Source organism: Columba livia, chromosome 20 (genome assembly GCF_036013475.1).
Source record: "Columba livia isolate bColLiv1 breed racing homer chromosome 20, bColLiv1.pat.W.v2, whole genome shotgun sequence".
NCBI lineage: Eukaryota > Metazoa > Chordata > Aves > Columbiformes > Columbidae > Columba > Columba livia.
The window spans coordinates 1420860-1447335 of record NC_088621.1 but is presented as its reverse complement, the minus strand read 5'-3'; the positions used below and the strand labels follow the sequence as shown (position 1 = coordinate 1447335).

Genomic DNA, 26476 nt, shown 5'->3' with positions numbered 1-26476 from the left:
CCCTAGTCTGTTGGAAACCATGTGGTAGCCAAATCCATCCTGCCTTGAGGAGGGTGGACACCCATTCTGCTTCAAAGCGTTATATCGGACAAGGATTTTTTCAGGCTTTTTAGGAAATAAGAAAGAAGAGACATGACTCAATTGTTTTTTAATTATTTTTCCTGGGAATGTAATTTACTGGGAGTTTTACCCATTAGAGTGGGACTGAAGTTAATGAGAACTGAGATTTTTCATGGAGTAACAAGGCAGAGGAACATGAGAAGGTGTCGGCAGGTCCTGGCATGAGGATTCACTGGTGTTCCTAGGGTGGAATCTCCACCTGTCCAAGCGGAATTCCTGCCCCAGGAGGTTCCCCACTCCGCAAGCTCCCTGGAAGCCCCACGGGGCCAGCGGCCCAGTCTGGAGGGACCAGCTTTGTGTGAGACACCGAGTCCCGCTCAGATCCCACATGCAGCCCCGAGTAGGGCAGACTGAAAGCACCTCTGCAGAGCGGCCATCAGACTATAACCAGGAGGAAGCAAGAGCCACTGCCAAGCCCATGGAACCAAGCGACAGCTCGTTGAGGAAGAGCCTGTGAAACCTCTCCACGTGGGCTGGCTAATGCCACTCACTACCAGAAAGTCACCCTCATTAGTTGTGAAGGACCATAAAAATGTTGCTATTATGAAATTATTACCACAAAAAATATCCGCTTTTTGTGCTGATCGTACATTGCTTTGCTTTCCAAGCAACTCCAGTTTCAGTACCATGAGCTATATAAAGAGAGCACCTCTCCAAGACCCCAGAAGATGATGCAGCAAACTAAAGCAAGTATAAAGTCACAGGACAGCATCTGAAAATTGGCCGCTAACACCCTCCCAGTGCCAGAGTTAAATCTGCATTCTTATCTCCCCACAGATGCTCATGAATCACTTGCATAACGAGGCTCCATTGCACTGGGATGGGCAGCCAGTGTGGCACAGCCACCAACCAGAAGGTGCCCAGACACCAAGCGGAGCAGCACGTTCTGGGTTTTAAGACCAGCTGAGATGTGTGAAGAAACTCCACAGTGCTGCTGCCACTTTCGCTCCCATCTTCGAGGGCAAGAGCTGCCAATTCCGTACCTTTCAAAGCATCACACTTACAAGAAGCTAATTTCTAGAGCACCAAACGACAACTTACGATGAGCATCGTAACGAGCAGGTTCTTCTTGGTGACCTGAGCATGTGAGAAGATGTAGTTCAATACAGCGTTCATGTCGCTTTTGTTCTCTTCCCGAAGGGTAAAGACACACTTGTCGTAGTGACCTGCAATCAGAAATGCACGTTTCCAGCCTGCTCACCTCAGTGTCAAGGAATACAAGTTACTAAATCTAGTTTTCTACATATATATATGCTTTGAGAATCTGCTTTGCCTGGTCCACACAATCAGTTCTGGGAAGGAATTATTTCCACACACCCCTCCTCCACCCACAAACTTTAAGGATCCTACTTGTATTAAAACAGTTTCAATAACAAATAACTCCTTTCTGAGCAACAGGAGGAGAGAAATGGTGAGCTCAGTCTTTCATTCAAATGACAACCAGGATAAAGTAGGAGCAAAAAGACTTGCAGCATCCTCTGCTACCAGCAAATCGAAGTAGAACTGAATGTGCAGTACCACTAGGTCAGTGCAGGCGGTGGAGCAGGACGAGAGAACAGTGGAGTGAAATCTGAACTACCTGTAAGAACTAGAGCCTGAAAATCAGCCAGTCCTTCACTGCCACCGTGTGCCCAGACACAGCAGCGCAAGGGATTTCCTTCAGTTCTCAGTTTCAGGCTGAGGTTTGAAGTTTGTTCTTACAAACAGTGAACAGCTTCCTGGTTTTTTACAGCAGGTGCAAATAACTCATTTTCTTTTCCTTTTGTTTACTGCACTTGATTTTCTTACTACAGAATTCAACAAAAGGGCAAGACAGAACTAAAGAGCACGGTGAATTTAAACATTTTTCTGATTCTGATTTTGTGCAGATGCTCAGAAATCAGAAAATAAAAATCAGGCTTCCAATATGAAACCTCTACAAAAACCAGGCTCAGACTGGCAGACCCTCAAAACAAAACAACCCTGCAGAGCCTCGCCTCGCCATAAAGTCAGGCTCATCTTTCTTGGAGCGGGACCAAATGTGGTTCTTTCAGAAATCAAATCCTCGATGTGCTGAGAGACTCACCGTGCTGAAACTGCGTCTCCACCTTGAGGTACTGCCGGAGCAGATCCATCACCACTGCTTTCATGTGACCCCGGATACCACTGCGGTACCTGCAGAAACAAATACGTCAAACCCAGCACCGAGCGAGACGGGCACGGCCCTGCTTCTCAAGACACGCAAGCAAGTAACGCTCAACACAAGTGGCAGAACCAGCCTGTTTGCATACAGAAAGAAGGGTACCTGGTCCTGAAAAACATGGGACAACCCAGTTGTTACATGAATACATAACCCCTGCCATTCCTGTTGTGGGGTAGCATGGCTCACGTTTTGCATCAAAATATCCTTTTTCTTCTAAAAACCCTCAAAACTCTAGACTCTGAAAGCCATGACACGCCAGCGGCTCGACGAAATGGCCAAGATGTCATCAGTGTCAGGCCAGAAGCTGAGTCTTTCTCCCATTTGGCAAAGGGAAAAGAGGAAGGATCTGTGTGCGCCTCCCACCGGCAGCCACACGCCGAGCTCCCTGAAGGACACGCAGGCTTATTGCCTGGGATTTCGACCCCGAGAACGGCTCACCTCTGCACCAGCTGCACAATGCTCTGCGTGTTCATGAAGAAGACTTCACGCTCCGATTTGCGGTTCAAGGTGGCCGCGTGGCTATCCAAGATGTTGGCAATCTGAAAGAGAGCAAACCCGTGACCGTCCCGCTCCTGGGGGATCATCCGGCTGAACAACCAGCAGAGAAGCTGAGAACTTCTAGACACACCGGAGCAGAGCTCCAGCTGAGGCCAGACCTTAAATTGCTAAGAAAGTTAATGACCTGTCAATGATACAAAAATCAATGCACAATATCGTATACTGGAGAAATCATCTTCCAACAGCTCATTACCTGATCAGGCTTCCTCTAGTCACAATCACTTTTTTTTAAGGTTACGCTGACATCGCAAATTGCACTGCAGCATAGGTACCAGGCAAAAGCAAGTAAATAAATGCCCACAAGGCCACTGATATGATTAAACTGCTTCCAAACTGCCTGTTTAAAGCTATACTGAGCAGGGAACACACACGCTTCAGCACAGGTGAAGGAGGCAAGCCTTCAAGCTCAAGTGATACAGGTAAGTATCTTTCTGCATGAACATCCCATGTTCAAAAGCATCTTTCAGGTCCAACTAAGCTCCAGATAACTTAAAGGAATTTTCTGTCTCTCTGCCCCAAGACAAACCAACTTTTATTCCTGAATATAAGTGTGGTTAATCACCTGTTGGCTGGGAAACTGGCAAAGGACTGATGTGATGTTGCTGGCATACTGGGCCATCTCCTTCTTGATGGACTTCTCCACATTGGGTGGGATCCGTCCAGAAACACTGGTCATGATGTCCTGAAGTTCCAGCAGAGGCAAAGATGGATCTCTCAGTGTCTTCATTAGTCGCTCAACCCAGCCTTTCACCTGGAGACACGTCAGTGTAGAGACAAGCGTGAAGAAAAGAATGAGCAGCAAGAAGGGAGAAAAGGAAAGGCTTTTCATTGAGGTCTTTGTCAATACTGTTCTGTCACGCAGCCAAATCAGGGACTGAAAGAGACAGCTGGGTACCTTGCTGCTGAAGTAGGGCTCTGGCAGGCAGTACCCGTTCATCACATTGACCAGGTTATCTAGGACATAATGGAAGATGCGATGGAGCTTCTCGCCTCGCAGTGCTGTGCTCTGGATCTGCGGCAGGGTACCCGTGTGCAGCTCAGCCTGGAAACACGAGGAACAGCAGTGTCAACAACCCTTCTCTGGGCATCAGCCACGGGGGAACACCCTGTCACCCTCATCTGGGGGCTCAGATTTAACTTGGAAGAATCCCCAGAGTGGAAAAAACACTTGGTTGAGAAATAGAAAAGTTAGGAGCTGGATCTCTAACAGTTCTATGTTGTGTACACCCACAAAATAAGCTTCCAGCCTCTCTCCCAAATACATTACAGTTGATCTCACTGTTTAGATCCAGGATGACCAAAAATCTCAAAGAAAAGCACAGGAAAAGCCAACAGTTTAGTGCTGACAATCACTTTCCACCCCCTGCACAACCACCTCCCATGATTTTCAACTAGTTATTACTAAAGGAACAACAGAATCTCTTCCACCACCACCAGACACATCCCAGCCCGTCATCCCTAAATGAATAAATCTCTTTGCCTTTCACCCTAAATAGGATGCGTGGCCTAGGCTCTTTTTTTGTATTTTCAGATGTACTACAACAGCTTTCACAGGGCCTGACACTCTTGGGGCTGGGATATCAACTCCCACCCAAGGAGGGTCACTTAAAGAAGAATACACGATAAAAACAAGTTAAATAAACTTGCATAGGAATAGAACAGAGAGAAGACTCTGGCCAGCTTCCACTATGCCAGCCAGCTGTGTACCCGCAATAGGACTGAGGTACAAAAAGAACACGCATGGTACGTGAGCTTAGCTTGAATCAGAGAAAGAGACAATCATCTGAGTCCCAGTCCTCATGTGAGACAAATAAATGGCAAAGTGACAATTCCAGTACAATGCTCAGATCTGAAATTGGTTCGGAACACTGGACCATATCGTACCTCTCTGCACATCGCTCCCCTATTAAAACCACAACAAACATCTGCGCTCCCTGCAACTCCTCACCTGCTGAACCCTGCTGGGATCATCCAGCTGGAGCTTGGCAATCACACAGCCTGGATCCAACACCGCCCCTGGGCGTTTGACATAATGGATGCAGCCTGATTCTCCTGCTGTTAGTGTCATCACCATTTTCATCACCTGTAGCAAGGAAAACAGGTTACACACTCAGCTTCCATGGTTCCAGTTTGGTGAGCCAGCAGCCAGTGTCCTACCACAGCCAAACTACCCTGCACGAGCACCTTTTGTGCTCAGGCTTTCCCAAAGGCTGAACAGCACACACGTTAGGAATCAAACCCCAGACACTAGAGCAAATGGTAGAACAATTCAGCAAAACCAAAGCAGCACAGCAGGAAGCCATCCTCAGGAACGTCACTGTTCCACAGTGCTTGGACAACAGGTACTCAAGAGGGTCCCACGTCCAACACAACCACCAAAGCAGATACAATTTACTGCTGCATTCTAAAGGTTGCAAGCGGGACAGCCGCTCTCCAAAGCTACAGCGACATGTCCACTTTCAGCAGGGGGAACCGGGACCACCTTCCAGAGGTCACGGCTCTCAGACCGCTCTTCAGAGGCGCTTCCTTAGACCAACCATGGAAGCTCTTGCCTTTGGAGCGGAAACGCTGCGTATGTGGGGAGGCAGCCCAGTTTTACCACTGCTGTACTACACACCACAACCGGGAACACAGGAACTGCTTCCTTCTTAGCCACAGCTCTGTTGCAGCATAAAAGCACTTACATAAAATATCTGGATCTCCAGCTTGACATTTTTCTCCTACACATTGTCCCCAACTGCTTAATTGCCCCTCTGTCAACACATCCTCCCCTCCCTCAAGTCTGTTCTGAGCCGTGCACTCCTACACAGCCTCTCGCGCTTTCCTCACACCAATGCACAAATTGTTCACCCTCCTCCTCTCTAAGAGTTAAGTAACTTCCAGGGGAGAAGGAAGGAGCGACACTTATCATCTGATCAACAGAGAAATTATCAGGTCATCAGAGAAATCTTCATTTGTTACTTAGTCCTGGCATATACCTCTGCTTCTGAGCCTGGGATAGTACTAAGCAGTGGTCAAGATGATAACCATGGTCTCACTCCTGAGAAGTTTTGCATATCACTTGGTATAGTGTCATTAACACTCAAATTTCAGCCGTTCAGTAATTTCCTCCTCACCCCATCACTCTGCTGATTCCTGCATGAGTCCAGGTTAAATCCCACATAAAATTTGGGAAGGAAATACTGTGAATCATCCCTCATGCTCAGCCCCCAGTTCCAAAGCATTCAAATGGGCAGATTCAGCACCTACAGCCAAGTCGGTTCTTTGAGACTCTTTTACCTCTATTTCTGCAAAGCACTGGCCTGCAAACACGTGTCCCCCGTCCTCCACCACATACTGGATCAGCTTCCCAGCCGACGGTGAGCGCAGAATAGAGGGATCGTTTTCCTTCTCAAACACACAGGTCTTGTTGCCTATAGTGATGCGATACCTGGGAAAGAACAGGACAAATCACCGGAACAGAATTTCGTGTGGAAATCGTGGGAAGGGGAAAATCCATTCTCTCTTTGCCCGCTCTACTTCTCCATCTGTCACAGAACAGACACCAGGGGTTCCCAGGCCAGAAACCCAAGATTTACTGACCTTGTAGCTACGATCCCTGCAGAGCATTCTGAGGGAACGCACTAAAATAGTGTATATTGGATCTAATTCTAAGGAGGCTGTGGAGTTTCATTGATTTTAGGATTTTCAGGCTCTTTTTTCTTAATAATCTGAAAGGGCACTTTTAAGGAACCAGCAGGAGAACACGGACTCCACAGCAGAACACATTCAGATTGCTCTTCTAACAGTAGCCAAGACCTGTTCCCCAGGTGAAAGCAGCTTATCTCTTTAAACTCATCCATGATACATCCAGTAACCTCTTCCTAGGGTACAATTCCATTCCCAGCTGACCTTTGGGAAGCATAATGTTACAGGTACCCCCAATTTTGGCTTGTATGTAAAACACTCATCTTAGCAGGTTGCTACCTGTCCACTTCTTCCTTCATGTAGGTGGTGTAGCTGCTGCCGTCGTAGGACAGGAGCAGCCCCCCGTCGCTCAGCCGGTGCACGTCAACCTCCACACACGAGCTGTTCATGATGACCACGTAGGAATTGGGCGACTGCCGGGTCACCTGCGGTAAAAACCATGTACAAAAGATGTGAGATGGCCGAGCTTTCAGCAGTCAGGAGATGCCAGAACTGACGCTCTCCATGGATCTTGACTTTTATCCTCTCTGCATTAACAGTACAGGTTTGATTACGCAATCATTTACCATTTCCTCACCCTGATCTACGTAAAGTCAGTCGCGCACTAGAATTTAATAATGAATGGGATAATTAAAAAAAAAAGAGAGATTGTCTGACAGAGAAAGTGGCGAAATCTCTCCCTGGAAAAGGGATCCTGTCACAGCTCCTGTTTGGGTCAGTCACATATTTCAGCTGCTGTTCAGTGTCTCTGTTTCCCATCAAAGGGGCACCAAGATAAAAGAACAGAAGTTCAGAGGTGCAGAATACTAATAGCTGCAAAACTATATGCTCACGCCATCAAAAACTTCGCCGTAATAAATTTGCCCAAATAACCTAATTAAGACTGCACAGGCAATCTTAAGTCTAATATTTCCTAACTTTTGTATGCTTGGTTTCGCAACCTTTCAACAGTATTTCTATCACTGGTTTTCGTACACAGCAAAGAAAAAGCAACACTAAAGGGAAAAATTGCTACAAATTCCGTCCTGCTGATGAAACTGGGCTCCACCAGCCAACAGAGCGGAGTCACATATTCAGAAACATCAACGGAGAGTTTTGGCAGCGAACAGGCAGTACTCTTTGCCTAGAACGGTGTATTCTTCACCACGTGCAGAACAGCTCTTGACCCTGAAGAGTTAAAACATTTACAGAGAAACACACAGATATTGCAATGGAAAGACATGACGGGATATCACCATAAGGGAGATGGGACTGATTATTTGACCCCACCAAAGCAGAGAAAATAAACCCTGTACAGGTTTAATTCCAATAATTACAAGTATTTCAAAGATTAAGCCCAAACCAGGTATTTCCAACTGAAAGCGGCAAGCAGGCGGGTTTCCACACTGCACATCGTACCTTCAGCACGTATTTCCGTCCTTCGTAGATGAGTTCCACGTCCACCGTGTTCAGCAGGGTGTGAGCAGGCAGGACTTGGCCCCTTGAGGGAGAAGCACAAAACAAAACTTGCCTTCCAGAAGCCACCAAACGGATCTCAGGGGCCCAATAGGTTCAAAGATGCACAATGGACTGGACTTGAACAAAACTTGTATACTGAAACTAATTACCCCATTTATCAGCTATGTACCAGACCAGCTTGCGGCTTTACCTTTCGAGAGAGTGCAGGAAGTTGGAGACGCTGTTTCGGAAGCTCACGTCAGCCACGTGCAGGGCCCCGCACACCACCCCCAGCATCGTGTCGGGCCTTTCCGCCTGGAAAGCAAGGGCACGTCGCACAGTTACATCCCCTCTGGCGCAGACTGTTCTGGACACCCCCTTGAAGAATCAACAGTCTCAAAGCTGAGGCTCCACCTACACTTCCACTCTCATCTGTCCCAAACTGCAAAGCAGAATACTAGCCTCAATTCCCATGTGCACTAAGATGCTTTTCTGGCCAACTCGAAGATGACTTTTCCCTGACAGAGATGACCTGGGATTTTGATATAAATACAAATTAACGCCAGTGGAAATGTCTATCCATAAAGCTGTAAGTGGAAATTAAGCACTCCTAAATCCTTGTCCTCTGGCAACCAGCCTGCACCACGCTGGTCCCCCCTCCTCCTTCCCCTCCTCACTCCAGTTTTAAACGAGCAGCCACACCTGAACTTTCTCAGCAATAAGCCGATCCAACCAGCCCGTGTCGATGCGGTTCTGCTGGAAGCTCTCTGTTTCCAGCAGTTTAATCAGGTACTCCACCGTGGTTCGGAAATCCCCCCGGATGGACAGCTCCTTCAAAGCCACCACCATGTTTCTGAAAGAGAAAAGAAATCCTGTGATCTGGCCCATACTAACGGTAACAGGCAAACTGGTAGCTCCAGATAGTTCCCCACGAGCTGTTGGGAAAAACCAGGCTGAAGGAAACAGCAGAAGAGCGGGTGCACTGGAGCAAGATCCTGTGTGACATGCTCGGAAAGGAGCAGTATCGATTTGCTTCCATGTGCTGGTGGTGTGAACAAGAGCAGCTCAGCCAGTGCCACCTACGAGCCCAGGAGGTCCCACTGGTGTCAGCACCTGAGCACCCACCCCACGGCACAGGGATACAGCAGACAGACAGACAGACATGTCACCATCGCACCCACAATGAACAGAGGAAAGGCTCTGGATGCTCGGTCCTGCCTTGTGAGTGGGCGCTTTAACGTTCCTCACGCATAAGGACACTCTGGTTTATAAACCATTAGAAGGCATCGGTGTAACAAGCCATCAATGTTTTCCTGTTAGAAGCCTTCCACCCGAACGCTTTCAAACGGGGACTCCAACACTACGGCCGCTGTATCACACCCCGGCAGCAAACACACCAGGCAGGAATGAAGCAGAAAGAAAAATAACAAAGGGAAGTAGCAAAAAGCGTAGAAGTGTAGGTGCAACATAGTGGAATTGCAAAGCAAGACAGGGAGAGACGCCCGGCCATGATGTGGAAAACAAGCAAAGAGGGAAACTTCTCTTAAAAGAAGTAAGGAGACCTGTTTTAACCATGGCAGTTTGGATCAAAAATGAACAAAACAAGCAATTTCCGAGGTTCTACCACTATTCAGACTACTCACGAGATGGCTTCTTCACGGTTTTCTCCCCAAGAGAAGCAGTGACCAAACTGAGAGTCAGCAAATTCATGAAGCCCTCCTGCAGCAGCAACACTGAAATAGCCCCAGACATTCTTATTGCTGCGGAAATTCAGCTCCTGAACCGTACCAGAACTGGGCTTAAATCCCTGTAAAGACAGACAGACATTGCTATACATCCTAAAGAAACAGTAAATAATCCAGAATGAGGGAAGTAATTATAGTGTGATCAGTAACCACCGGATTTAAGACACTGACCTCGTCGGGATTCTCGCTGGTGATCCGAGCAGCGATGACGTGGCCACGGGGACAGGGGACGTGGGCTGAGTTCTCAAAATCGATAGAGGCATCTCCCCATGGAGAAACACCATACATCACTCGGATATCCTTGATCCTGTGGAGGGGAATCCCCATGGCGATCTAAGGAAAAATAAGGATAATAATGAAAATAATAAAAGAAACCCACCACTACATGAGTTTCTCTCCTCACAGAGAGACCTTTTTAAAGAGCTGCAGTTCAAAAAGAATGAGCCATTACTGTCACCCACTGTCACGACTTTCCTTTGAAAAAGCAATAAGTCAAGACAAATTCTTGGTCACTTTGCCATGTCTATTCAAGCAGGAATCCAGGGAGGAAACGTGGGGAGTTCTCTATCGCCTGTTTGCACTTGAGGACACAGGCCATATTTAACAGAGCTCTCTAATACTTTCTTTATATTCTCCCCTCCATCAGTGCCAAGATCTGGCAATCTGCATAACGCCAGCGTGTGATCCAGATTTAATGCAGAACCGCGGCTGCGGCTCAGACCAGAGTCCATGCCCGTTTTACTGAGGCTTGGGCAGAGCAGGCTTGTCACGCCCCACGTTACCACGGCTCCAGCTGCCGTGGCGGAGCAGCACCCGGCCGCGCTCACCTGCAGCTGCGCTGCCGGCAGGTTCACGTCCGCCACCATCTCGGTGCAGGGGTGCTCCACTTGCAGGCGGGGGTTCAGCTCCAGAAAGTAGAAGCTGCCGTCCTGGCTGTACAGATACTCCACCGTGCCCGCGCTCACGTACCCCACCATTTTGGCCAGCTTCACCGCGCACTAGGACACAGGAAAAAGCCTATCTGATTGCCAGGCCCCATGTTCGCTTCACCCATCACACCCACTTCAGGCTGTTTTGCACTTCTAAAACCTCCCAAAGCTTGCAACAGGCCCAAAAACTGCTCAAAGAAAAGCACGTGGCACAGGACTCTTGATTTCCAGGTTATTTACACTGTTTACAGAGGGCAGAGTTTGAAGCAAATATTTACAATAGCATTGAAAATTCATACAGCTCCCGCAGCTTGCTTTCAATATGACAATATGCATTTAAAACACCTTTTCCTCCCATTTTTGTGGTGCACACATTTTTGAAGGGAGTTCTACAGCTCTTTGTCAGCAGATGGTGGATTCAGCCAGTTCTGGCAATGTCAGCGGTTGCCCACACTAAGTGGTTGAAGACATGCAACCCTATATTGCTCCTTTAAAAGATTCAACAATGCAAAACTCTTGGTGACGTTTAAAACTAAAATCCTGGCTGTTTCTGGAGCCTCCCAAGGAAAAGAGAACTCGCAGAGCCGCCCTCACCTGTTCCATGTGCTCAAACACCACTGAAGTGGCAATAGAAGCAGGTGCCTCCTCGATAATCTTCTGGTGGCGGCGCTGCACGGAGCAGTCCCGGCCAAAGAGGGAGATGGCGTTGCCGTACTGGTCTGCCAGGATCTGCACCTCCAGGTGCCGCGACTGCTTGGCCAGTCTCATGACAAAGATTGGGGAGCCCGGGACTTCGGCTTGAACCTGCGGCAGAGACAGCACAGGAACGGGCACATCGCTTGGTGACCATCATGCCAAGGTACGTGTTTACGCAAGAAACATCCACAGTATCTCGCATGGGCCACTAAGGGCTGAAAATACCCTGCGTTCACTTGTATATAATTACAGTGCTGTTGCCACTCCTCTCAGCTTTCCTAGATAACCCATGCACTACAGAAGACTTGTGTCCCTCAACGTTTTCGAGTTACACTGCAGATGCCCCCCCATTACTTGGATTTATTCGGCATCTCCTATGATGTCTGGGCATTTGACAATTGTATTGGATACGCAGGTATATTGTAACCCTACAACTATATGGATCAAAGAGAGTGTGAACCCGTGGTCCGAAGCAGCTAAACAGGCTCTGACGCATAATGCAGCCGTTTTTAACATCTTTGATACAGTGGTCTCAGAATCACCCAACCTGAACATGTAGAACAAGAGAGCAAATCAATGGGAAAAGTTACCTGTCTAAATAGGTTGGGGAAGTCGTCTGCATTGTTAACTTTCCTGATTCCTTTTCCTCCTCCTCCTTCAGAAGCCTTGATCATGACAGGGTAGCCAACCTCCTCAGCAGCCTGGCCAAGATGGGCAGAAAACATGGCTAAGTACCAAAAGGGAGCAGAATCACACTGAAAAGATCATTATTTCCCTGTTGATTTGTGTCCAAGCTTCCATGTCCGACTCTACTTTGCAACCAAGACATGAATGGGATAGAAATCAAATATCCCAGTTGAGAGGGTGCCTGTAGTTGGAAAAATCAGCAGTGATTTTGTGACCATCAAGAACTGCAGCCTATCGAGGTGAACACAGAATCTTTTGTCACTGCTCCACGCCATTGAATTCACAAACTCACAGAAAACCTTTTGTATAATACAGAAAATCATTAAGCTGGGTAACATGGAAAAATCACAGACTCCACCTCCTCTGTTCCCAAAGGAAAACTCCCAAATCCCATATTGTGCCAGGAATGTTTCTTATTCTAGAAATCTTCCTCAAACTGAAACTTAAGATGAAACCAAGTGTGAGGTGATGGGTCTCTATTAAAAACACCTTCCTGCATTAAACAAAATCCAGAAGAGAGCTCTTAATGAAATACAACTTTGGTCCCGTATTTTGCCTCTTTCTCCTGAATCTCACCCAATTCTGCAGGCTGGGCCCAACTGATACGTGAAAGATCACTTCCCACTTTCCAAGACTCAGTTCTGTGAAGCCAACAGTCTACTTCTAGTTTGTTCTCCCACGAAAGACAAATCAAACACCTATCTCTCTCCAGGCGAGCACGCAGCACGACCTCAGACACCTCCCAAATAGGAGCCACCTACCCGCAGCCCGTCATCGGCGTCCTTCACGTAGCCTTTTTCGTATAGTTCCTGAGGAACATTCAAGATACGCTTCTGAAGATCATTTTCCTGCCAATCCACTCGAAGACCTGAAATATAAGCACGATCTTCTGAGCGCATTCTGCTGCACGGCTCAGGGAGAACACGCGCCAGGCACCGGTGCCACAAAGAGCAGCCCGAGTTCCACAGGAACCAGTCTGGGAACATTCACAGAAGAGGGAACGGACAATGTCAACAAGCTTCTCTTTTTTTAATTTCTGTGGAGCAGATCTCCCAGTCCAACAGATTACGTCCTCCTTCGCCTCCCTTGTGCAATTCTGAGAAACGCGCTGCTATTTACACTCTTTTGAAACTGCGTACAGTTTCCATGGGAGCAGTTTTGCCTGTGAGCTCCAAAACTACACGGCTGAAAAGTAGAGACTGCAGAAACGCCAGATACTACAGCTGTGCTGTTAGACTAACAGCACGTTACACGACACGGACATTTTGCCTGACATATCCATGTATATCATAGACACTATGTCTAAGCCTTGAATAACACACATTTGAAACCTTGAACAGATGGAACGTCACTTGGAACAACTTTTTGTGCACAGACACTCCTTAAAGATTAGATATGTCTATGAAAAAAAGCTTAGGAAGATGTTGATAAATACAGGGCAATCTCGTTCTCACCACTGCCGCTCCATGGAAGGGTCGGGATGCCGGCAGTCTGAGCCACTATTGAAGACGCAATTTTATCTCCCAAGGCCCACATCGCTTGGCTTGGAGGACCTGCAACGAGCAAAACCAACGCATGAGACACAAGAGAAATCAGACACCAGGGAGAAGTCCAGAAATCAAATTTAGGTCCCATGCAAGAGGGATAAATAAACGCTCCTAGCAGGGTTGCTGAGTGTCACATCTCAACTGGCGAACAGACTGGAGTACTTGTGACCAAGGAGGAGGAAAAGGCAACTGAAACTGAGCGACACAACCACAGACACGTCCCAACGGCCTGTGAAGCGCCCACCCTGTTAGAGAAGTCTTGGCACTTGTGCCACCCTGTCCACGTGCCCTCGAGCTGGGCCTGCAGGTACCAGGAACTGGCACAAGGTGTGCGCATCACACGCTACCGGGATAATAATTCACTGCCCTGATTTTACTTGAAATGAGTAGCGTATGATCGGTATGAGATTTAAACTGGAATTAAAATACAGCTTTTAAACCTACTCCTCTTCAGCAATCCAAAGTATTTCTGCGGTTATGGCTCAACCCACTGCAGATAAAAAGATGCGCTAGCAGTCAGAAGGTGATGCCGCTGTCCCCAGGCTACGTTCAGACAACGGCTTTTATCACAAGTCCATCTTCAGTTTTCAACACAGCACGTGTCCAAAACCTCATCCAATATTCCGATCCATGTGGTTCAGCCTTACTGAGCCGAACAGCTCCAGCACTTGGTTAACGACACTGTTAACCAGATCACAGACCATGCACTGTCCATGTAAAACTCCACCCTTTCATAAAACTCAAATACAAACACCCTCTTTAAAGTGACAACAGTGACATTCAGATTTTGAAATCATCTGCTCTAACAGGAATCTCTTCTGATTTTGTATCTCATGACAGTCAAAGATACACTGGAGAACCTGCCCCTGCTCCCATACAAGAACTATTTCCCGTGTCTGTCCAAACCTTATCTAGTTCACTCATCTGGATGACGGGAAGCAGAGCCGCTGTCAGACAGCACAGCGTGTTGCTCTGACTGCTGTAAAGAACACATCATCAGTCTTGCACTTGCAAACCAGACCTCACGGCTCTCAAACGCAGGATTTTCTATCACACTACACCTATCCGTCTTAAAATAAGGTCTAGACATTAGATCTGAGGTGCACATCCTCACCCATGAAAGCAATCCCGTTTTTGTGGAGAAGTTCTGGCAGCTTAGGGTTCTCGGACGCATGGCCCCAGCCAGCCCACACAGCCTGCACGAGAAAATAACAGAATTCACTCTTTGTTTTAGTAAAACAAGCAGACATAGAAAGCGCGCAGATACTCCAAGTCCTTCTTTTCCCCATGGCAAACACCTCACGGCATCCAGAAGCCAGCGCAGGCCCTGAGCCACAGGGCAGGCTCAGTTTGAAGGGCCAGGGTCTTGCGTCGTGTAGACAAGCAAAGGCGGCTGCTGCACGATGTTGAGAGGAACTGAGCGTAGGGAAGTGAAGGGGTGATGGGAACTCTGTGTCCTGCAGATACTCCCGCTGGGAAACCCACCATGCTGTAACACGCATTGCCTTTTGGTGCTAGTATAGATTGGTAACTTCAGTTTCCCTGACCTGTCTTCTTCCCCGGATACAGCTCGTTATTTGAGAAGATTGCTTGGTGTTACCTCCCGTTTTGAAAAGAGTCTTTGGCACTTCTCACCTGCACTGGAATCCGCTTTGCAATATCAAGGATGAGCTCCACGTTTGCATAGTTGTTGTTGTTTGGTCCTCCTGGAACTGGGACGTAGTGATCTGCCATTTTAATGTACTCTGCAAACACAAAGAAGGTGTCATTTAGATTGCAAACCTAATAAACAGCACTTGGTCTAAAACTCCCTACACCTACGGTACTGCAAGTGCTGAATCTGCTCCCTTGACAGAACACTCTGCGATGCAGTGGAGACCCGTTCTACTTCTGGCGCCCCTGTGGGCACACAGGGCTGTGCCAGGAGCAGCTCGTGCCCCTTCAATCGCCTTTACAACTCACCCGCGTTTGCTTTCAGGTCCTCGGGAGTCACCATGACCACAAATCTGATCGCCCGCTCGTTTCGGAACATCTCGTAGGACCAGCGGCGGATGGACCTCATGCATTTCACTGCTGCGATGCCGTTATTTGCTATCAGGACCTGAGCACGCCAGAAACAGGGAAGGAACAGAGTCTACATAGCACAGAACACTCAACAATCATGAAAACGGTTTTCCTCTGCAGACTGTCCGGTTTTGGGGCCCTGTGGGTTCGTCAGCCAGCATCCAATTCAGCAAGAACATTTAATGGCCCATCAGCCAACTCAGAAACCAGCTCTTGCTCAACCATAAAGATTTTAATGTATTATGCTCTGCTTGGATTAAAGAGCAAAGGACACATGAGAACAGGCGTAACAAGTGGGTAAAACTTCTGATGCCTGAGAGGAAGAGACCTTGTCCATTAAATGAGTACTCATTTTTAAGTACATTTCTTAGTGTTTTTTCCAGTCTACTTTTGTTAGATCTGTCTATAAATCCTTCTAGACCAGCAGAAGTACTCTGGCTCACTCCATTTTGGTTTGCCCGTCACACTAAGCTAAAACAATGGGATGTTTATCTATCACATACAAAATAAAACGGAAACGGAATTATTACAGGTAGAAGCACAACTTTCAAATTCAGCAACATTACTATTTTGGTATCTGCAATGTACAGCCTTAGAGAGAGAGAAGTCATAGCTTGAGAGAAGGGAACAAAATGCAATACGCTATAGCCAAAAAGGCCAGTGACTTACCTTTTCAATAACTTTATTCCCTCCAAACCGAGTAACAAATTCTGCAGGAGAAGCCACCGTGAAATCCCGCTGCACGTCAACCTTCTTCCTGTCCCGGCCTTGCTTTACAAGGTGCAAACCAGACATGCTGGGCCTGAGGGAACGTGTGGAGACAGAAAAAGGCCACTTGGCAGTGCAGACGTACACAAATACCAGAAAAAGGTGCAAAGCTCCCCTTGAGCATATTCCCCAACAGCCAAGCAGAACCGGCCTCGCCTCCACATCACCACGGCCTGGCCTCTGGTTTTTAGTTACCTTCCAGTCACTCTCTGCAAAGCAGGTTATCTGCACAAATTCCAGTTATGCCAACACATAAATAGGTTAAAAGATGTTCACTGTACATTGCTGCCCAGCACAGAACAACACCGCTCCCCTACACTGCTTTCAGTTCACCGAGGAAAGCTGGAAAATGCCAACCATGTCTGCTGGCTTTGGTAAAACCAGCTACTGAGATCAGACCCTGCAGGGGAACGCTGCCACCGGTCCAGGGACAGCGGCGAGGCTCCGAGCCCGCCTACTTCAAATAAGTTTCCAAGAATTTTCCACCCCCCAGTCTTGCAATATCTTCCTCAGCTGTTCCGAGAGCTAGAGGACAAATTAATCACGTTAATTCTACTAAAACAGCAAAGGCGGCTTTGTGTCTGAGATCAGCTCTGTGCTCCGCCGCTGCCTTTATGTGGGGATGGGACAGGCGCTTCGGCTTCCCCAGAAATAACTCGGATAAATCACCCTTTGATTTTTATTTGCAAGCACTACAGGATTTGATTTGCTAAAATTTACGAAGCTGAAATTGGGAGAGGAAACCGAACAGAAAAGCAAGGGCCGACTCGTCACGCTGTGCATGCACCATAGTGCGGCGTTACTGGGGAAATAACACGGTGTTTTGTAGTGTAAAGCCCCTGAAGCTTTACCTCTTGGCTCACCCCACAGTTTACCATTTTTCTGACTGTACTTGGCGTGTGTATCCTAACAGGTTCCTTTCCCGTGAACACACCGAGGTCCTCAGCCCTGCCACCACGCAGGGTTACAGACCCTTCCTGCAGGAAGGACAGATGAGTATTGGGAAGGTATTTAAACCCACCCAGAGCACCCAGAGCTGCCACAGGCAGGGTCTGTCCCCCGCACCCCACGGGTGCTGCCGGTCGCCCTTTGGCCACAGGAGCCCCAGCAGGAACCTCTGGCCTCATGGGCTGCCGAGGAGCCGCCACCATTGAGCAACCCCAGTGGGACACGGGCTGGGACATGGCAGAAACGACCGGAATTGCTGGGGGAGGGCATGGGGGGAAAACCAACCCGAGGACAAGCCACGGACAGCATCTCGAGGCCTCCTCTGACAAACCCGGCCACCAAGGGCAGGCAGCCCAGAGCTGCACCCGCAAGCTCCATCCCCAGGGCAGGTCTGGAGCCCCCTGGTTTGCCCCGGCTGCTGCTGGAGCTGTGAGCGGCACCTCAGAGACACTGCCAGGGAACTTACACCCGGCCCTACCAGGAAGGGCTCACAACTGCCCGGCTCACCCACCTCAGCCCAGGAATTCAAGGACAGGAGCCAACAGGCAAGAAAAAGAGGAAAGGTGTATGTAAGGTTGAATTTCTGCTACACTCGTGTATCTAAAGAGGGTCAGAATCCACGTGGCAAGGAAGGAGCACAGCCCAGCAAGTGAGACGGGTTTGTTCACTGCAGGATTATTGAGAGCGGTCTCAACAAAAATAGAAAAAGATAAAAATCTTGGGGTCGGAATCAGTGAACATGTATGAACACGAACTATCCTGCCAAGCTGAAATTACCACGCGCATGAAGATATCGCTGCAGATAAAACGTCAACAGAACCAAAGGTTCTTCATCCGGAATCACACACAAACACTTGTTTATAAGCAAGTGTAGCTCAGTTTCATTTGTGACAGTAAGCATACCGAGAACATTAAGTTTATTTACTAATAACCCCAGGCTGCACATTCTAATCAAAACAGGAGTTATTTTTCCCTTTTGCAGGGTAAGATGAGGTAGAAGTTGGGCAGCAAGGAAGAAAGACACCAAGCTCTAAACGAAAGAGAATAAACACTGAGTTAATAACAGTCACCCCTATCAATCAGCACAACTGCGCTGCTTTCCCATGGAGGAACTTCCAAAATGCTCATCTATCCCCCAGTTCATAGAGGTCACAAGTTGTGCAGCATCTCAAACTTCCTCAACACTGATTCCCCAATTAACCTTTCTAAGAGACCGTGTGCACAGATACCTCCCGGTAACTGGCGAGGCTTCAGAGGATAAAATTAACACGGAAAAATCTCCGGGTGCGTTTCCAGTGCGACCGCCGCGCCGCCCCGGTGCAGCCGGCTGCTGCGAGGAGCCAGAGCTGTAACCCTTACCTTTGCAGCATGTGGTATCTCACTTCCTGACTCTGCTCTGCAGAATCCTCCATGCTGTCTCAGTGAAGAAATTCACAGATTTCCAGCTTATGACTTGTCTAGTGTAGATGCTGCTATTTTGTTGTTTTTTTTTTTTTTTTTTTCAATTTTGCAACTCAAAACGCAGCAGGAGAAAGCTACAAAGAGCCTCTTGCGCTCAGGCGGTTCTTGAAGCAGCAGCACATCCCTGATTGCTTAAATCTTTTGACCTTTGTCCCTTGCTTTCCACCACCCCTCTGTCAGCCGCTCTTCCTGTGACGCAGCGTGCACGGCGAGGGGAGCAGCTCCCTCCCTCCCTCCCCTGCGTCCGGGGGAAAGCAGCTCATCAGGAATGAGAGAAAATAATCTGCGGGTTACGTCACCAAGCTCGACACGGTGGTGCTGCGGCCCACGTGATGCTCAGTGGTGCTGGCAGCGGTGGCAGCCCCACTCCACGCTCCCCACGGCCGGGGTACGTGATGCTCGGTGGTGCTGGCAGCGGTGGCAGCCCTGCTGCACGCTCCCCACGGCCGGGGTACATGATGCTCGGTGGTGCTGGCGGTGGTGGCAGCCCTGCTGCACGCTCCCCACGGCCGGGGTACATGATGCTCGGTGGTGCTGGCAGCGGTGGCAGCCCTGCTCCACACTCCCCACGGCCAGGGTACGCGATGCTCGGTGGTGCTGGCGGTGGTGGCAGCCCCGCTCCACACTCCCCACGGCCAGGGTACGCGATGCTCGGTGGTGCTGGCGGTGGTGGCAGCCCCACTCCACGCTCCCCACGGCCGGGGTACATGATGCTCGGTGGTGCTGGCGGTGGTGGCAGCCCTGCTCCACGCTCCCCACGGCCGGGCGGGCAGGACAGTGCTGCACGGCTGCCACACCAGCTCCGGCTGCACCGAGGAGCCGGGCACAGGCTCCTCCGCACCCACACCTGGGAGAGCAAGGGGGCGACTACAGGGGCCCATGTGCCCCAAGATTTCAATCAACACATGGGATTTAATACCAGATTTTGGGGAGGGTGGGGAGGTGACGAGGAAAGCATTTCCAGGGCTGCACAGGAGAACCAGAGGCACAGTCTGCACGGCACAGAGCACAGCGCTGATCCAGACACAAAACACCAGGTCACACTGAGCACCAGCTGGGACACTGGGAGACCCTGCACAAGTCACCTCTCTGCTTCTGCTTCTCCATCTACAAAACAGACCCTGCACAAGTCACCTTTGTGCTTCTGTTTCTCCATCTACAAAATGAAGACGAGATCACTCCAAGTGCTGTAAAACAGGTGTCCTGATGAGCAAAGTGCCACCGTACTGCAGGGCCCACTGACATCGCTGGAGGAAGGAGGAACGTTTCCTCAGCATTGAGCACATGCAGAAACATCAACTGCAAACTTGGGCGCAGGGAAATGATAAGCAAGGGCTGTCTGGGTCTGTCCTGGCACAGGGTCATACCAGGTAGCGCAGCCTTTATTTGATGCACACACGTTCCAAGAGTCGGAGCAAAAGCCACACAGGAGGGGATCGCTCAGAAAAAGGAACAAGTGCCCGGAGGAAAAGCGTCCCATGCGCGTGGTGACAGCTCGCAACCTTGAGCCGTGAAGGCCACGGGGAGGTCACTGCAGGGACGGCACTAAGAATAGCGCGGGCGATAAGAGCGCGGCCAGGGCCATGTGTCCGGGGCAGCGCAGACACACCGTTCCGTGCGGATCCGGTTTCCTCGGGCATTGTCAGCAGAAGGGCAAAGGGGACAGCGACACGCTGTGGACCAAGGAACGCAGGCAAGCGGAATAAATCACCAGGCAGAGACACAAGATACCAAACAAAATAACTCCAGCATAACATATCAACCTAATAACTAAAGTGCCTCTCTCACCTGTCAGCCTTTGCTCCTCTTTGGAGAGCTGCTCAAACCTACGGACTCTGCTTGGTAACACCTGCGCCGCCTCTTCTCACTTTGTAAGACCAGCAAAACCCAGCAGACATTCAGTGACTCTATTGGGTATGTATTTCATGTAGAAAATGGTATATTCTATCATTTTCACAATAAAACACTTCCATTAGATTTCTTCAGTTTTGGTCCTGATTCACAATTAAAATTTATACACAGTATAACTGAAATTTTATTTTTCAGGTTTCGTGAGAACAGCTTCCCAAAGATTCGCTTGTGCTCCAAAAGCCCGACCCACAGGCCCCAATCCAAACAGCTTCTGACCATTGTAGCTGCAGGGAAACGAATCCTGCATGTACACACACTTGACGTTAGAGAAGCAGCTTCAGCACTGACTGGAAACATTCATCGTGCCTTCTACCAGCTGAATCCACTGCTGGGAAACCAATGGACACGGTCTGCTGCAACACCCCTACAAAAATATGCTGCACAAGGATGCGCCACTGTCACACGATACTCACCAAACACACGCGCTCTACAAAGCTCATTTCCTAAACGTAACGCTACGCAGAACCCATATGGCAAATACCATATGAAAGCACCCCCCCTCCAGAGCCCGGGCCTGCTGTCAGGCTCAGGAAAGCCTGCGCGGTTCCCCCCGCTCCAGCCTCCCAGAGAAAACAGCGTCCGCCAGAGCCACGCACCTGACGCACAGCGCGGCCAGCAGCCCGCAGCCACCCCAGCGGCGGGACGGGCCCCGCGCTGCCGCTCGCCTGCCCGTGCTTTCGGAAGGTGGCGGATGCATCCGCTGGTGCGTTTGCATGGCAGCCCCGAGCAGACTGCAGCAGCACACCCCCCGAAAGGATCCATCCCCCCCCCCGTCCTGGTTAGGCCTGTAAAGCTGTGCAGAGAAGGCAGCTCTCCTCAAGTTGGGCTTTACATTTTGTAAATATGTAAGCGCTGATGTGAACGTGTATCTGATCAGGGTGGCAGGACTCAAGCTGGCTGAAGCGCCCGTAAGATCTGCTCTGGTTTTAGATCTGCCCCGGCAACCCATTTCACCAAGGCGGCGGCAGCGCCAGCACAGCGCGGCGCAGCCGAACTCTGCAGCTGGAGTAAACGGGTCAGTGTGTCCGGCAGAACAGGCACCGGGAAGCAGAAATCTGTGCTTATTCACAGACAGTTTTTGCCGGCGATTTTAAAGAGATAGAACAGTTGCCTTGAATGCAGACGCTGCTGGAAATCAGTGCTTCAACCTACACATCAAAATAAATGACTGAGCTCTGGCAAAGGTCTGAGCTGAAGGATTCCAGGAAATTATATGAAGGATGCAGCACCAAAAACAAACAACCAAACAAAAACCAGCCCTCCCCTACTCCCGGGCTGAATAACTTCATTTCCATGCTAACGCAGATGTGATCAGCCACCAAGGCAGGTCTGCAGCCTACAGCACTAACTTTGGTTCCAAACTACAGTGCCCAGACCAGCACAGGCTCCTAAGATTCCTCTCAAATAACCAAGTACTGCAACTGATGCAGATTCTAAGTGCAACAAGTTTTCACCCCTCAAAAATACCCAGTAAATCCAAACGTCAATCCAAATAAGCAGCCACATTTAAATAAAATTTATACTCCAGTTCCTAAAACCACCAAGTACTGGAAGATCTTTACTTGTGCATCCTTATGAAAATCCCACATGTGCCTGGAACAGCCTCACGCTCTCCAGGTCCAGCCCCGCCACCAAGGTAACAGTCGGTGACCACAGTGACGGTTCTGCAACGGAGATGGAGCTTTGGCAAGGCTGGGATTCTGCACATCTCCTGTCTCAGAATGCACCGGCCGCATGTCCCAACCCCGCTGAACAGCCAGGGCAGCCAGCAACACACGAGTATTCCGATGGGAACAAAGGACGCTTCATTATCTTTTCAATTAGGCAGATCAGGTAAGTAAGGAAGTAGGAGACACCATGACAGCTGTGGTATCCCAGCCAGCTAGTCTGTGCCAAATCTCCCTACAAATATATGAATTTAGAGATGATATTTCCCATGTTAATTGAGGTCAAAGGGAGTAAAGCAAGCTACTTCTGAGAGATATGCAGATTAAAGTCTCTGAAAGTGTATTTGTTCACCAAACAGAGTAGCTTTCAGGTAAGATAAAAGTTGTAATCCACAGGTTACCATATAACCAGAAGCACCAGGAATCACGAACACCTTACGAGCTTCCTCTTCTCCAGCAGACACAGGAGGAAATTCAACTTTTCACTCCACGTGGCTGACGTTCAAAATAGAAATGGCAACATCACTCCGGTAACAAAAGGAAACCATCCCCTTTGTTTGGCAGGGGTTCCTTGAAGACGCACAGCTCTATTTCACAAACTTGCAGAAACACGCAGCGGTATCGCTCTCCCCATCTCCTGAGCCAACAGCAGTTGCTCATCGGCGAAGGAAGATGTCTCAGCAAGCAGCAATTCCAGTTTCATTCACGGCAAACCCGAGCAAGGCGCCCAACACAAAAACCAGCAGCGCCATGGCAACCGACGGCACCGACCGCAGAGGAAGAGGAGCAGCCTTCAGCCCCAGAGCCCGCGAGGGAGGAATGCGCTCGGTACAACAACAATCCCTTTTGATGGAGCTGGGCCAGGCTCGGACACGGCAGCAAAAACATCAGCCTTGCAGACACTAAAGCAGGTGTGCATAAAATGCACACAATTACAGCGGCACTTATAGTTTTACAAGATCAGTGCTCTATAGTGTGATCTCCTAACCAGAACCAGTTGGAGTGGATTTTTTTTAATTCAAAATGAGCTCAAAAGGATCCTTTTGGCACTGGGTACGAACCACTCTCGGACTGGTTTCCAGCGGTCCCAGCGCCAGCCGGGTGTGCTGAGCACACTGCTGGCCAGACAAACCCAGCTCTTCCTCCAAAACTGCTGCCATACATGATTAGCTCTTCTAAAGCATGTCAATTATTTACTGAGAAGTCCAAACACTGTTAGGTACTACAGACTAAAGTCTCTGCAGGATTAACATCAGAGGTAACAGACGAGCTACTCCCAAAAATGTGGCTTTTAGCTGATGCAAGTGGATTGTCAGGTGAATTTGTCCACAGGTTTCATTGCTTATGAAACCAGAGCCCCGATGTATAAACACCAGAGGACATGCAGGATTTATTCTATTTTAAACAAGTATTTGACACAAGATATCGTCTTTTAAGCTAGGAATTAAATTTAGCAATAGTCAAGAACAATTCATTAAGCAAACTCCCAACGCCGGAGTGTCCAAGGCCAGGGGGTGGAACCCGATTCCCTTCAAGCCAAACCATCCTGTGATTCTCTGAACTTCTGTTAAGTGCTGATGAACCACACAGCAATTTAAAGTTCATTACCAGAGCGTGGCTTTCTCAATCCTCTATAGTAGTAGCCAACTGGCACAATCAAAGGTCTTCATAGATCTCTAGTGGCACGGATGCCTCTATTGTACAACCTGTCCCAGCAAGACTGTCTTTAGCAAGAGCACAAACACTTAACAAGATCAATAAGGCGATAGAGGGAGCAGCAGGGCGCACACACACCCCGCGTGCTCGGGGAGGAAAGCGGAGCTGGCGCACAGGCTGCTGCCGCGGGGCAGCACTTATCGACCGGACACCGCGACCCCGGCGGGTGAGCGGGCCCCGAGCAACCCGTGCCAGCGCCGACGGACACCAGCAAACCTCAGGCACTGGACACACACCCAACATCCCGCTGGAAGCGCGCTGCTCCTTACGGGGTCTGCGAGCAAGAGAGAAGCAGCTGTGCCTGTCACCACAGGAACAGGGGCTCTCGGGTGACCCCATCCCACGTGGGGCACGACGGCCACGAGACCCCCGCGTGGCATCAGAGGCTTGAGCATCTTTCACAAAGATGGCAATTTGGCCTCTACTGGAATGATAGGCTATAAAATAGCGCAAACAGGACAGTTCATGAGAGCTGGTGGCCAAAGAAGAACATTTCTAGTTATCATTTTAATATTGACATCGTGTTCCTCAGAGCGGTGACAATCCGCTTGGCTGACAACCCCACTTTTCAGCCCTCCTCTGCTGCAAGAAGGAATCCCTGTTCTCCAGCTACCAGAGCAACAGACTTACTGCCCGACGTGCCCTACGAAGAGGGAAAAGCACAGTTCAGGTGCACCCACAAACCCTCTGCAGCTGGCTGAGTTTCGGGCACCCTGAGGAGGGTTTCTCTGCAGCAGAGCCCCTCCGCTCCAACACAAGCTGACCGAAACCTGCTGTGTGAAACTAACCTGCAAACGGAAAGATTCCTGGCAACTTCTTCAAACAGATACACTCCCTTGGACCTTCACTGACCCATTAGTCAAACTACAGAACTCCCCATTAATTTGTCTTTGTCACTTCAGAGCGTGTCGTGTCTTTGTGATCAGCAAAAGGAAGCAGAACACCCGTGTTGCCCCGGTTCGCTGCCACAGAGGAACTGCGGGCAAGCCGGGGAACTCGCCTCTGGTTCTCTATCTGTAAACAGGATTTGGAAATATTTTGATGAAAGGGATGACCATCCTGGAAAACTCCTCCAACTCATCCTTATCTTAGAAAAACAGCCTATAATACTGTAACTTCTACTATTTGAATTGGCATTTCTCTCCAACTCCACTGAAAGTCAAGTACCCTCCAAAGAGAGTGCCAAAGTAAGCGAGTTACAACAGAGGTGCTCAAGGTTGCACACCTGTTGCATTACAGCTCTGACGCTGGGCCATGGCCTAGAAGCTGCTCTCCTATTGTCTGTTTCCACGCTAATGGTTCTGTTTCCATCCAGCTTCTTCTGTTCCAAAAACACCTACAGTTACAGGGCTAGATCTTTTCCTGCTTCAAAATTACCTTTTGTCCTGCCAAATTATTAGACCTGGCAGCCATTGGAAAGGTAATCCCCTTTAAATTTGCATTAAGATTTTATATCTGTTATATTGCTGCCAGTTGGCTTAATATGTCCATCAGTACGGCCACAACAACTCTGTAAAGCTGGAGCACTGTCCCCTTCTGCCCAAGCCAAGGAGTCTGCTCCCGTCTGTCTGCAGAGGGAAGGGAACACCAATAAAAGGACACATTAAACCTCCTTAATCTGAACGTGCACAGAAACCAGCAAAACAGAAGACCAAGGTGAAAAGATTAGCTGGTCATAGAAATATCTACTACTGGTCAGTAAAAGCCAGAAGCCTTTTTTTAGAACGAACCATTTCTTCAAAAGCAACAAAGTAAAGGTAGCAAGGGATCATTTGGTAAAAATAGAGTGGGATTCACTGTCCTGTTCGCTCCTGGGACAGGAAGACACGTGTACAAGAGCAGAGACTGCAGTCAACAGGGAGCTCTTCCACATTTGGTTCTGACCACCGGAGAATCTGCTGGGAGAGTCCAAGACAAAGGCACCAGAACACCCAACCACAAACCTATTTGTAAGGACCTAGCAGACAAAAAGGTACTAAATTACATCCAGCTGGAAGACGTCAAGGACAAATCCTTCCTAAACAGAAATACATTTCCTTCCGCACACGCTAAAAGCCTTGCGAATGGGGGACTGTCAGTCGCTGCAGTGAACTCAGATGCTCAGAAGGTTTTTGACACTGTCCAAAACTACATTTCAGCCACCAAGAAACCGATCTGTACGCACACTGAGAAGTACAACGTGTTGCCTGTAACAGAGAAAATCCCAACGGGCACATCCCACTAGTGGCAGGCAAATCAGCAACAACATAAGAAGGAAGAGGTGTTTTGGTGAGTACATATTAACACCACGATCTCGAAACACCAGGCTCGCAGTTCATTTGAGCCACAGAGGATGAGGAGCGGGAGTTAACGC

At 49.0% G+C, this 26476-nt stretch overlaps 1 protein-coding gene across 8 annotated transcripts in view; it reads right to left on the bottom strand.

The window, feature by feature from the left end:
• ACACA (acetyl-CoA carboxylase alpha) overlaps nucleotides 1-26476 on the bottom strand; it is a 149834-nt gene that overhangs the window by 72973 nt on the left and 50385 nt on the right. For 7 of the 8 annotated variants that reach the window (XM_065036699.1, XM_065036698.1, XM_065036703.1 and 4 more), the window contains 22 exons: nucleotides 16322-16454; nucleotides 15551-15689; nucleotides 15224-15333; nucleotides 14703-14784; nucleotides 13496-13594; nucleotides 12803-12909; nucleotides 11945-12055; nucleotides 11253-11462; nucleotides 10557-10727; nucleotides 9901-10062; nucleotides 9628-9791; nucleotides 8687-8837; nucleotides 8196-8299; nucleotides 7946-8027; nucleotides 6827-6972; nucleotides 6140-6290; nucleotides 4809-4943; nucleotides 3756-3902; nucleotides 3423-3611; nucleotides 2741-2841; nucleotides 2186-2274; nucleotides 1162-1286 (listed from right to left, as the gene is read on the bottom strand). In XM_065036699.1, coding sequence (XP_064892771.1) covers nucleotides 1162-1286; nucleotides 2186-2274; nucleotides 2741-2841; nucleotides 3423-3611; nucleotides 3756-3902; nucleotides 4809-4943; nucleotides 6140-6290; nucleotides 6827-6972; nucleotides 7946-8027; nucleotides 8196-8299; nucleotides 8687-8837; nucleotides 9628-9791; nucleotides 9901-10062; nucleotides 10557-10727; nucleotides 11253-11462; nucleotides 11945-12055; nucleotides 12803-12909; nucleotides 13496-13594; nucleotides 14703-14784; nucleotides 15224-15333; nucleotides 15551-15689; nucleotides 16322-16454 — 2908 coding nt within the window. Of the gene's footprint in view, nucleotides 1-1161; nucleotides 1287-2185; nucleotides 2275-2740; nucleotides 2842-3422; nucleotides 3612-3755; nucleotides 3903-4808; nucleotides 4944-6139; nucleotides 6291-6826; nucleotides 6973-7945; nucleotides 8028-8195; nucleotides 8300-8686; nucleotides 8838-9627; nucleotides 9792-9900; nucleotides 10063-10556; nucleotides 10728-11252; nucleotides 11463-11944; nucleotides 12056-12802; nucleotides 12910-13495; nucleotides 13595-14702; nucleotides 14785-15223; nucleotides 15334-15550; nucleotides 15690-16321; nucleotides 16455-18727; nucleotides 18964-26476 lie in introns of those variants that run through there. The other variant, XM_065036706.1, reaches the window with a different exon arrangement.